Here is a 12,686-nt window from a genome sequence, read left to right on the forward strand (position 1 = left end):
GTTATGGCTAAGAAGAAAGGAAGAGATATTTTACATTTAGTCAACATAATCGTTACAGGGTCATTAGGCAAATTGGTTTAAAGCCATACTATTCAGGAAAATTAATATACCATTGGAAAACCGTTGTAAGTGTATATAGCTAGATGAGTCCCCTTTAATTCTCTTCAATAAATATTAACTTTTCTGCCTCAAGATTAAAAAGAAAAACATTTATGTTCGGGAAAAACAAGAAGCCAATTATAGGCGCTCAAGATTTTGGTCTTGAGGGCTCCTATAGATTCAAATGCCCTAAATGTGGACAAGGGGATATTTTATCCATAACAAAAATACAAAAATATCATTTGATTATATTTGTTACTACCTTATTACCCTTAAATAATTAACCTAAATCTAATTAAAAACCAAAAATTAAACCTAAACCTTATTAGCATCCCCCTTCTTCTTTTCTTCTTCTCCGTCTTTTTTTTTTCTTTTTTTTTGTTATTATTCTTCAACAGCGATTAATCGTCGATTCTCCGCAAGTAATTACTTCAATTAGGTAATAATCGAAAACCCACTCTTTTTTGTTGCTTTTGATCGCATAAATAGGTTAGATTTGATCAAATTAGAGATTTGAAAATAGTTTCAAGATTACATACGGTTGGGAAATATTGGTTTTCCCAACCGTCAATCAATTATACGGTTGGAAAAATATGAACTCCCAACCGTATTTGAACCTGGGATTTTCTACGGTTGGGAGTTCCAACCGTATAAGGCAGTTACGGTTGGGAAAATATGAACTCCAACCGTATTTGAACCTGGGATTTTCTACTATTGGGAGTTCCGACCGTATAGGGTAGTTACGGTTGGGAAAATTTGAGACTCCCAACCATATGTTGAATTAAAAAAAAGTGATTTTGATTTTCAAACCCTAACTATAAATTAGTCTAACTTAATCACTAATCATACTTAATTTAGTTAATCTAATTATTAGCACTAACAAATGGAGAATTTTATAGCCATTAACAAAATTAACATTTAAGAGGTTTTGTTGACTCTATTTTGTCATCTTGTGAGCCCAAAAACCAACTTTTTTATTTTTTTTTTTTCTTTCTGATAAACAAGGAACCTTTTCATTAATGGAAATTCGAGGTTACAGTGAGTTTAAGAACGAAAATAATAGAATACAAAATAACAAGAACATACCGTAAAAGTACCATATCGAGAAATCCGACAAGAGAAAGAGAAGGATTACCGGAGTCAGACAAATACAAGTATGAATAAGATCCGATGAAATCGGAAGAAGGATGGTTTTTCTTGGAATTAAATTCCAACCATTTAGTTTTTTTTTCTTCTTTAGAAAGATGTGCTCCCAAAATAAAAATGATTTGCTCAAATCTCTTGTAACTGATAGACACATTTTTGTGTCTAATTTATCTCGATTTTATATATTGATAGTGCTCATTTTTGTACTTATTGTGGTGTTTTATGTGTGTGTAGGTATTTTTGTCCAATAAACATTTTTGGAAAAATCTGCTCAAAAAGTTGCGCGGGCACCCCGGAGGACACTTGCTATTCGGACCCCTCAAATGGATAAGGGATAACCAATTACTAAGGGGCATCCATTTCCAGGCAGCTGCTAAAGGGAGATCAGCACAGGATAGGGGGAGGTCATCTTCATCGTTTTTAAACTCAGAAATTGGCGGGAAAAAATGTTGCAGACGAACCAGAGTTGGGGATTGATTTCGAAGGTGTTTTAGAGAGATTCAATCGCTGAAATTTGTTGGGCTGGACGTGATTGAGCATAACAGGCTTGGTATGTGCGCTGGAATCGATCAAATTGGGCTGGATAATCCGAAAAAAGGAAACAGAGGTTGAAGTGAACACGGAAACTTTGTGGAATTATTTTAGGAATTTCAAGGAGACTAAAGGCGTGAGATTGTTTCCTAAGGTGATATTCTATCTAAGGAAGAGTTTCGGATGATTTGGAAGTCTTAGAAACGCTTAAGGAAATCGGCAGAGAAGATTATTGTCGTGGCTTGCAAGAAAAGAAAAAGAGAGAATTAATCGTTATTTTTAGGTTTCTGAGCAGTATAATAGGTGTGTTCGAGTTCCAGGGAAGGTTACGAAGTCATTGGAGCAGTCGCAGAGAAGTTTGTAACACTACAGAGCTGAGAAGATCAAGTTGCAGGAAAACCCGTGTTTCTGCTGCTGCTGCTGAAGAACAAGCGTTGCAAATAAGAACATCGTCTCAACTTCGTAACGTTGCTACAGTGACTTCTTTGTAACAGTCAGTCTTTTGTTTTACAACACAAATACATCGTTTCAAACAATCAGTGTTATAGGTTTCATCTTTTAATCAACTTTTGAACCATAAACAAATATTTTGAGCAAGTGATTAATATGAGGAGCTAAACCCCATTGCTGAGGCGATAGAGTAAGCTATTTTTCCAACAAGAAGTGGTATATCCTATTTTATTTATTTATTTGCAATTATTTTATGATTATTTGCCTTGGTTGAAAATTGTTTGAATGATTTTTGTTAAGCAATTGTTATTTCTTTTGATAGAGCATACTTGGACCTAGGTTTTTGATGTTCTATGCTTCAGATTTACGCTTGTTATTTTGAGAATCTACTTGTTGCAATAGTTAGAATCAACTTGAACGAGAAAATTGCATAAATATAATTATTGGGATTAAATCACTTTGAACTTGGAAAATAGTGGAATCTTAGCCTCAGTGTTCTTTTAATATTGATATCATCTTTGGTTGAGTTTGTGACAATTTTTAGTTTTTTTTCTATTTTAGTTTTAGAATTTAAGTCTATATTTTATCCTTCCAAGTCTGAGAATCGAACCACTTTTACCACTATCTATAAACCACATTAGTAACTAGTGATGAAGCTTCCGTCGTTAAAAGAACCATCGATGAAGTTTCCGTCGCCGTATAAGTTGATGATGAAGATTTCGTCGTCGGAGTTGACAAAGATGAAGATTTCATCGTTGGATAGCATCACTATTGATCTTAAAACCCAACCCGCTAACCAAGAATTGCCATTAAAACGAAGATAAACCTCAAGAGAGTAGATAAAACCACCATAACGGTGTAGATAAGTAGAAAACATAATAACAACTAAACTAAACTACTAATTAACCTAGAAAACAAGAAATAATTTGGACTAGATCTGAGCAGAACTGGGATGTTCTTGATGGTTTTGTTGGAGAAAAAGAAGGAGTGAAAGAGAGGAAAAGTTCTTTTTACTCAGAAAAACCAAAAGTTTGGAGCCCAACAACAATTTTTTTTTCTTTTCTTTTTTGAAGCAAGCACCAAATGATAAGACTAGCGGATGGTGTTGGTGTTTAAAAAAAAAAAAGACTAGCAGATGGCATTTTAGGGATCGGCTTTGCTAGACCCACCGAAAACACAGACGTGATTTGCATCGAGGGAGATCGCACGGACATCACCGTGTTGTGCATTGGGATAAAGCTCCCTGCAAAATACAAAAGATAGGGTGAGGACTAGGGGTGCACATATCCTACCCTTACCCGCCAATCCTACCCTACCCGCCAGTTTTTTAACCGTATCCTACCCTATCCGCTATTTGGCGGGTAGGGTGACGGATAAACAATATTTCATCCGCCAGTTAGCGGGTAGGGTGACGGATATAATCCGAAATTATCCTACCCTACCCGCTGGTAAGGTGTTTGCTTGCTCACATCGATCATTATATCAAACTTGCATTTAGGATCTTGAGTATCAGGATTTGTGGTGGTGACAACAACTAAGTTGTTGAAATTACAACTCCCTCTATGTTGATTTGCAGTCTGGTAAAACCTGTTAAATGCATACGAAGCATTGCTGGCTGCGTCCAAATCACCACAAGACGACCCGTAAGTAAGGCTGGTACAATCAGCGTGAGTGCAGGCGTATGTCACGCTCTCTACGAAGATGGGATCGGAAGTGCTTGCTTGTGGCGACATTACACACCATTGTTTTTCCAAATACTTGACCCCCTTTGCCGGGACTAGCTTTCTATTATCACCCAACTGTAACGAGTATTTCAAAGTTCCGTCGTAGTTGAACATCCCCCAGTATCTCTCAAAATTTCCTGGGTCTATGCTCTTTGCATCTTCGTCAATCAGTCCGAATACGTATGTCTCCGACGCGCTCTTCCTTTTCGACGTACCTGATTCATCGAAAATACACATTATATCAAACACCTTACCAGCAATAATCTTCTCCATAGTTTCACATCTTTAACATTAAGTTCAGGCACCTTAATCTCTACATCATCTGGCTCTTTATCGTTTCCAGGTTCAATAACCTTCGAAATTCGCAAAAGGAAAAAAAAAACGGTTATACCCGCCACCCTACCCGACCCGCCAGAGAATGGGTTGGGTAGGATCTTACCGGTTTAATGGCGGGTAGGGTGGCGGGTAAAAATTTTCTTAACCGCCAGTAAAAGGGTAGGGTGGCGGGTATAGGCCATATCCTACCCACCCTACCCGTTGTGCAGCCCTAGTGAGGACAAAGGTTACCAAGTTGATCGGAAATTGGTCCCACAGCAGACCTTAGAGCGTCCACAGTGGTGCGAGCATAACTAAAGACCAAAGACTAAAAAAAAAGATCAAATTTGGGTTTAGTCCGTCCTGTGGCGTAGCGGGTGACGAGTAAATTTGATCGCGCGTTGATATAAAGTCCGCTTCATCGTCCAGCGTAGATAAAGATTACGCCTGGCATGGGGCGTTGATAAAGATAACGCCTGGTATGGGGCGTTGATAAAGATAACGCCTGTATGGGGCGTGAACTATAGCAACGCCTGGTGTGTGGGACGGAGATTATACGTTCGCCCGGGTTCAAAAATCAAAAAAAAAAAAAAAATGGGGCGTTGATAAAGACAACGCCCCAAGGAAAGTTTTCAAAACTTTTCAAATTTGGGATCATGACTATATCAACGCCTGGGTGTCCGGCGTTAACTTTACGTACGCCCCATCCAGGCGGACATTATACCAACGCCCCATGCCAGGCGTTGATTATACCAACGCCCCATTCAGGCGGACATTATACCAACGCCCCATCCAGGCGGACATTATACCAACGCCCTGCATCAGGCGTTAACTTTACGAACGCGCGACTACAAGCGGACATTATACCAATGCCCGTCGGGTAGGCGGACATTATATAAACGCCCGACTATATTTGGATTTGGTCTTAATCGCCGACCAAATTTGGTCCGAGTTTTACTCTTTGATCAAATTTTGATCGATGGTCCGTCCCACTACGCCAGCCCACTCGACACCAAATTTGGGTTTAGTCGTCCACTACAATTGCTCTTAGTGAGTCAGGTGAATGACAAGGTGTAAAATCCAACACGAGGCTCCAAACAAGAAGAGGAAGCGGGAATTGGTGCTATTTTAATTTAAAAGAGACATTCAGAATCTGCGATATCAGCAGATACAAATAATACCTTTACAAAGTCTTAAAGAATTTTCTCTTTCTGGCGAACTCAGAAACAAATTGATATGCGTACTCGATTTCTCAACATCGATTACTTCTCTCACTCTTCAGAGAAAACCCTAAAAGATACTATCAATTTCCTTCCGTTACCAGTTCCTCAAATCTCTAATACCTTTGTTGATACAAAATCACAAACAGAAGCAGAAAATTTCTGTTTCGATTCTGTTGTAGATATCGATTTTGAAATTGAAACATTTCAAATCGATAAACCTCTTTCATTCTTCTTAAATGAAATTCTTCCTCACCGTATTGATGATGTTCCAGATAGAGATTTTCTTAGTAGTAACTCAAATTCTTACTTCGACAGAACAAATTTTGTCGAAGAAGACCAAAGAAATTCCCAATCTCAAACTGATCTAAATCAATTTCAACAGGTAATAATACACTCCATGTTTCCAATTTCACCGTTGAGTTCATTATGTTAACTTTTTCGCTTTTCTGTTTTCAAATTCGGATTTAGCTAGGTATAAGGTTAGATATGGATACTTCGGATCTTAAGAAACAACTAGTGGTTAAAATGTTAGTCGATTTTATTAGGTTATTTCTTACAGATTTTTTGATTCCAATGTTTCTAGGTCGTTATTTTATCTGCTAATTAACTACTCTACTGTCTTACTTGTAGCGAGGAAATGAGGTCTCCGGTGAAGAAAAGGATAAAGGAAACTTTAAAATTATTCCGTTTGAGACGCCGGAGCTGGATTTCTTCTTGGTGAATCTCCTACCGAAGTCCTTTTGCTTTTGCTTATGTTTCTTGTCTTTTTCTTTTTCATTTTCCTAACTTGCATACTTTCTTCTTCGTCCAGGAAGATCCTGTTGGTGTTTTCGAACATGGGGATTATTTAGTTCTCCCTGATCGTGTCTCAGAGACGGAAATGACTCTGGTAAGGCTTTTGATAAAACCTTCCTTATCGTGAAACATATGGTTCATTTAGTATTTATGAGCTCTATTTGTTGCCATATTGATTTCTTTGAATATCATATCTCTTCGCTTGTGATGATGCATATGTTGACTGGTAAACATAATGTTGGTATTTGGACAAATTTATGTTGGGTAGAGCCAATAGAAAAGTTTCATTGCTCGTTTGTTTCTATGTTCTTGTCAATAGCTGACATCCTTAAACCAATACCCACAATAAAGAGGAGTTTCTCTGGTTTTATGTGTTAACATATATTCTTGGATTTTCATTGCCTTAAGTGAGGGTAAGGCCTGACGCTGATATGGAGGTCAAGGGAGAAATAATGACTTACCATGTGGCTCCACCATTACAAATCTTAATCTGTGTCTTTTCTTACTCAGTAATGCTTTCGCTGTAAAAGGTTATAGGATCAATTCATTAACTGTGGTGTGGGGTTATTTGTACAGGACCTTCGCGCCGCAATTCCGTACCCTTGCACACTGTCAGAGTCCATCTATTTGGTCGAAGACATAACCCTAGACTTCCAAATAGATGAGAAAAAGTCTTATGTTGTTGAAGATGCTTGTCTTATTCAGGACAGAAATTATCCCTCTACTAGAAATTATCCGCTCTGGGAAGTGAATGAGTTTGAATTGGAAGTTCACCCAAGTCAATCCATGGACGATGAATTTCATTTTCTGCTACAAAGCATTGGATTCCAACAGTGGACCGAGAGCGATAAACAACTTGCTCAGGGAGACGACCTTATGAGATATATTGAAACTGCAAATCTGGAGTTTTTATTAAAACCTCATCCTCTGGAGCAAGCTATAGAACCTCAGCCAGCAGTTCTTGACATGTTCTTAGAAATGGACTTTATATGCCGATACAAAAGCTCAGATATTCAAGAGAATCCAATGGTAACTCTGGAAGTATCGGATGTTGAATATTTCCAAGTAATAACCCCAGTTAATTTTCAGGAGTATCAAATCCTTGATTTGAACTGTAATCAGTTGATGGAAGTCTTTTTCAGCTCACAAACGGCAAACCAACCAGATACTTGTGACAGCATGTTTAGCGAAAATAATCCCTATAAACAGCTTTATGAATCAATTATTAGTCATGAGCTTGCTCTGGTGGATGATTCATTCAAATCCTTCCCTATACCTGTTCTCTCTGATGATAAAGAGACACTCTCACCCTACACTACTATGCAAGAAATTTTAGCTGACTTAAAGCCACACAGCCCATCTGCTTCTGACGGGATCTATTTAGATTGGCATCTTTTGCTGCAAGATAGATGGAACAGTGATTGGAATGTAATGGAGGATATAGATACTTACAGCGTCAGTTCCACACTCGACTCAACAGATGCTGGACTTGTGATATTTGACTTTGTTTTCAGTGAAGAAACTCCAGATGGGTCGTTAACTTTTCAAGACTCTGAGAAACTCAAGGAGCCTTTTGGTGTCTCTGGTTCTACTATTTTGGTGGAAGATGCAGGTCAAAAGCCTGTGATGAGTAAACCTGGGACCAGTGAGAAGGTTCCAACCCTGTCTGATTCCATGTCAAATTTCAATGATCTCAGTTTTTTCTTGAATCCTCGGAAATCCATTGTTAAGCAGAACACTGAGCCTGCTGTACAAGACACAACTTCATATATATATGATATGCAGAAAAGAAGTAAACATGAGGTAAATATATTTATTTCCATGCGATACTATCTTGCATCATACACATGTAGTTTTTTGCACCATATGCATGTAGATGAATACCAGATTTACCCTTTTGGAAGAATGCACAGGTCACCGAAACAATAATGTAAACACTTGCACGACAGTTTATGCATGTTTGAAGAGGTCAGTGTGAATTTTTTAATTCAGATTCCGTCGTAACATTCATGTCTGAGTCGTTAGGCTTTCACGAAATAGGATTGAAGCTCGAAATTATTAGAAATTGTCACAAATAAATTACTTGGGTTTTACTTGGTTGCGGTATGACTCTGTGTTGTTGTAATTTTCATCTAATTACTAGTCTTCTAGTCTAGTGAAGTCTCAAAAAGTACCAACGCTTGAAATTATATGTACTGCATCAAAATGTGTACCAGAGACTCAGCAAAGAGCATATTGAGAAATGTTGCCGTAACTTATACCAATCATTTACTCACAGAATATGAAATGTCATTGAGTTTGATACGGAATATTGATGCAGTAAACCACCACCAATGGCTAGAAAGATGTTGTCATGAAATTTGTGTTAGTAAAGTCAAAATGTGAATGCGTCAGTATTTCTCTAACTTGCCTGATATTGAATTCCAATCATCAAGTTCCTCACAGGAGCCTCAGTAAATATTGAAGTGTGTCCATTGGTAGGAATGTCATCTCCAGGTAACTCGTGTTCGGGATCTCTGGTGTTGAGTGTTCGAATTGAGAGGTTTTGCATGAATTCATAGGAAATAAACTTCATAAGAAACTTACCTGACAAAATTATGCAACTCAACCTTCAGATTTACAGTATATGCCATATGTTCTATACTTTAGATCTAGCAGCTTCAATGCAATTTGTTACATATAATGCCATTTTATTTCTATGCTCTAGACTCGAGTAATCTACTGAAGTATCATGTACATTGAATGTTTCAGTTTGTGGTTCAGTATATGCCATGTGTTTGGCTCTCTTGGATTTAAGGATTCTCTTATTGAGCTTTGCAGTTCCTTGAGGGTTTCTGATTTCAATTTTTCTCTAAACTTAACTTGCTTCTTACTAGTGCACTGCCTCATATTGTAGGAAGGAAACATTCGATTAATGCCATTTCAAAATGTGGATGACAATGTGCAGAAGTTTGGAGGTCATGTGGATATTGTGCCATTGAAGGAGGACCGCATTCCTGTAAATTCTTATGAGCCTGCGAGTAGTAAAGCTAATAGCAGCTTCACGCTGCCATTGAAGGAGGACAGCATTCCCGTGATTTCTTATGAGCCTGCGAGTAGTAAAGCTAATAGCAGCTTCACGCTGCCAACTTCTGACATTCCAGAATCAAAGAAAAAGATGCCTTCATTTTCTGACTTTATTGTTGTAGTGAACACTCAGAACTTTGATAAAGAAGTGCTCATATCAAGGAGAAGTTCATACCAGAAGATCCTTGTAATGGAGAAGAGAGGAGTCCAAGTTATTGAGCGCGAGATTGATTATCCCGTGGATCTTATTCTCAGTGCTGCAATGTGCTTAGTATGGTATGACTGCAAAAGCATTGGAAACAAAGCAATAAACACAACTGAAGCTTTGTCATTTGTGCCTCTATATGTTGAAAACATTGCAACAAATGTTTTGACATCCCTGAGTTTTGCTTTCAGCGACTGTGCTCTGGTAATCTCTGTTTCTGCCTTAAGGGGTTTTAGTTAGTTCAACATGTCTCAGATTCCTTTTATTACTACTCTCAGTAGTGGCATGTTTTCAGTACCTTTAAGAATCGTTACTGTTTTATAATTTTAGATTCCTCGATACTTTAACAAATAGGTTTGGAAGGAACTGTGTCAGATTGATTATGTGGATATAGTGGTCAACCATTAGCAGCAAGCTTCCTGTATAGATAGTAATGATGACATGTAGGGATATGTTGGTGTTTGGCGTGCATGCAAACTGCACATAAGAGAGCAAGCAAAGGAAGACCTACAAGTGGACATGGTTGTAGATCACTGTAAAAATCATTATGATTTGGTATTTTGAATTTCAGTAGTAGTAATTGAAAGAGCGATACGTGGGGGTGTCGAACCCCATCATACCTAGCTAGATAGCAATAGTTTGAGCGATCCCTTATAAACAGCAACTTTTTTGAATAGGGAGAGTGATAGGGTGTCCAGACATTGGAATAGATGGGCACTCATAAGAATAAGGCATCCTTGTTAACTAGTTTCTTTGGATAATTGGTATGTTGAAGTTATCTCGAAGCTTTGTTTGTTGAAAATTGTCCGGGATGTTTATTTCTACTAGCAGTAACAAATCTCATAAGATCCTAAGTTTTACATACATTATATGTGTGTTGTTTGTAAATCTTGTTCATTGCATCAGTCCATTTCCCTTTTGCAGGTCTTTGAGGGAGATAATAGGTACCTTACAGCCATAATGGAATCATCAGATGGACTTTATGCTGCTGCAGCTAGTCTGGGAATAGGTTTACAGCTATTCTGCTCATATTCACCTGAGCTAACTGATGAAATAGTCATGAGCTGCATAGATTATAGCCTGAGGTTAAATAAAGGTCAATATCCAAAAATGCCTGATACAGAAACCCTGGCAGAATCATTTCTTACCAGGTTTCCTTCTATTCATCCTCTCTCAGCTCATGCGATACTGTCTTCTGGAAGCATTCTTGTTGAGTTTCTTGAATGCTCATCTGACCACAGAATTCAGGTGATTGAGAAGTGTCACGTTCCAAACCAAAGTGTTTCTCTGTTCAGTTCTTTATGTAGTTTTGGGGAGCATGAAGGATCTAAATCAGGTACTACAGATTGCTCTTCAGCGTCTCCTGCTTCGGAATCAAACAGTAGATTGAGAACTGAGACACAGAGGAAGAGGCAAAAATGCGTTTCAGATCCCCAAACACTCGACATACCAATGGATGGAAACTTTCTTCTTGAGCCATTAATCCAATCTGATGACATGAACCTGAAACCTCCTCGGGTTCCGAAACCATTTCAGTCATTGATATCATCCAAACACCAGAAAGCGGATGAAAGTGTCATGTCAGGGTATCAACCAGCTGATACAATATTTGGCCAGAAACAGAGTTTGAATGCTTTTTCAACGAACAACTCCGAGTGGAATCAGATTTTTACATCTTCTATGAACACGGACTTAAAAGGTGAAGTCATCGACCTCACAGAAAGTCCTACGGTGGGTGAAGATTTCTTCTCTTCTGCCGACACTCTAAATTTTTCGAAGGTTCCATCAAGAGGAAATGATCATGGAATTGGAAATTCAAGTGTTGCAAGAAGATTATCATTTGGTTTAAATGATTTTCCTGATTTCCCAAGCTCTGCAGATATGAATTCTGAGTCAGATATGTGGGTTTCTGTGAAGGATCACAAAAGAAGATTGGAGGATATAGATTCCATCGTGGATCCATTATCATTTAAAACAGGAAGAGGACCTTTTCAGGAGCAAAACTTATCTACGTCAAGTAGCAACGCTCACGGATTATTCAAAGAGAATAACTCAAGATATTATGGCTCCAAACCATTCTGTAATGCGATTAAGTCATCGCGGCATCAACAAGGGTCACCTTGGACAAAAGAATTTCTAAGCAAAATAAAGGAGAAGAGCAGGATACACCAGAAGTCTCTACAGTGCCAAACTATTTTGCATGATCATGAATATCCTGGTAGCAGGGAGAAAATTGCCAAGAGAAAAAGTCCATCTATTTTGGACTTCTATAAGTATGATGGAGGCAGCAAACCGAAGAAAACTACCAACCAAAAGTGGCAGAAACGATTAATTCACCAACCTGTAACTGTGTCGAAGAACGAAAAAGCTTCGTCTCCCGGATTACGATCATGGACTCCCATCGACAAAAGAGCGAAACAGGTACATAATATTAACTAAAAAACTATTTATTTTGAGGTTTTAGACTGTTCTGCATTTGATTTGAATCCTTGCTTGACTGTAGACTCTATCTTTTACAAAGAATGGAAATGAAACTCAAAGTAAACTGGTTTGGGGTGATGGAGACGACCAACTTCTAAGAAAACGATACCGAAAAGAAACATAAAGGAAGGAGTAACTAGCTAGGTTAAAACAGAAGCTGCGTGCATGTATATGAAATTCAGGGAGATTAGTTCCCATTTTAGGGTACTATCCAGAATCAACACCAATTGGTACAGATTATGTATCCTTATTATGTAGATAATGAAAGATGATTCTCGCGTCTTAGTTTTGTACATTTCCGAAGCTGTTTAATCCTAAGCATCTGCTGGGATCCTGGTAATCCCCAACAAGCAAATCACTGGAACTACTACAGGTTTCAGTTTGCTTCATCAATTGCTCCTTTTATTCCCCTACATAAATTAATGTTGGACAAACAAAGCATTTGTCTTAAGCTTAAAAGCAAGACACCCAGAGTAGCTTTGCGTTTCACACCCCAGTTCCCATCCATCACCCCCTTGCCCTTCAATGCTAGAAAGATGTTGGGCAACGACAATAGTTTCCCTTGTTTATCACTCTTTCGGATGCTTCTTTTATATGCTCTGACAATTTTTAGTTAATACTTCTTATCCCTTGTTTAAATTTTAATTTTGA

The 12,686-nt window shown here is 38.2% G+C and overlaps 1 protein-coding gene across 2 annotated transcripts; it reads left to right on the forward strand.

The window, feature by feature from the left end:
- Positions 1-5,434: 5,434 nt before the first annotated feature.
- Positions 5,435-12,330, forward strand: LOC113297171 (protein SHORTAGE IN CHIASMATA 1-like). 2 transcript variants are annotated; one of them, XM_026545586.1, is made up of 7 exons: positions 5,435-5,870; positions 6,119-6,205; positions 6,300-6,377; positions 6,860-8,086; positions 9,180-9,758; positions 10,479-11,975; positions 12,058-12,330. In XM_026545586.1, the coding sequence occupies exons 1-7, from the start codon at positions 5,502-5,504 to the stop codon at positions 12,157-12,159; spliced, it is 3,939 nt and encodes a 1,312-aa protein (XP_026401371.1). In that variant the 5' UTR covers positions 5,435-5,501; the 3' UTR covers positions 12,160-12,330. The 2 variants fall into 2 exon arrangements, with proteins under 2 accessions (XP_026401371.1, XP_026401373.1); XM_026545588.1 differs by having other exon boundaries at positions 9,231-9,758.
- Positions 12,331-12,686: the final 356 nt, after the last annotated feature.

Source organism: Papaver somniferum, chromosome 7 (genome assembly GCF_003573695.1).
Source record: "Papaver somniferum cultivar HN1 chromosome 7, ASM357369v1, whole genome shotgun sequence".
Lineage (NCBI taxonomy): Eukaryota > Viridiplantae > Streptophyta > Magnoliopsida > Ranunculales > Papaveraceae > Papaver > Papaver somniferum.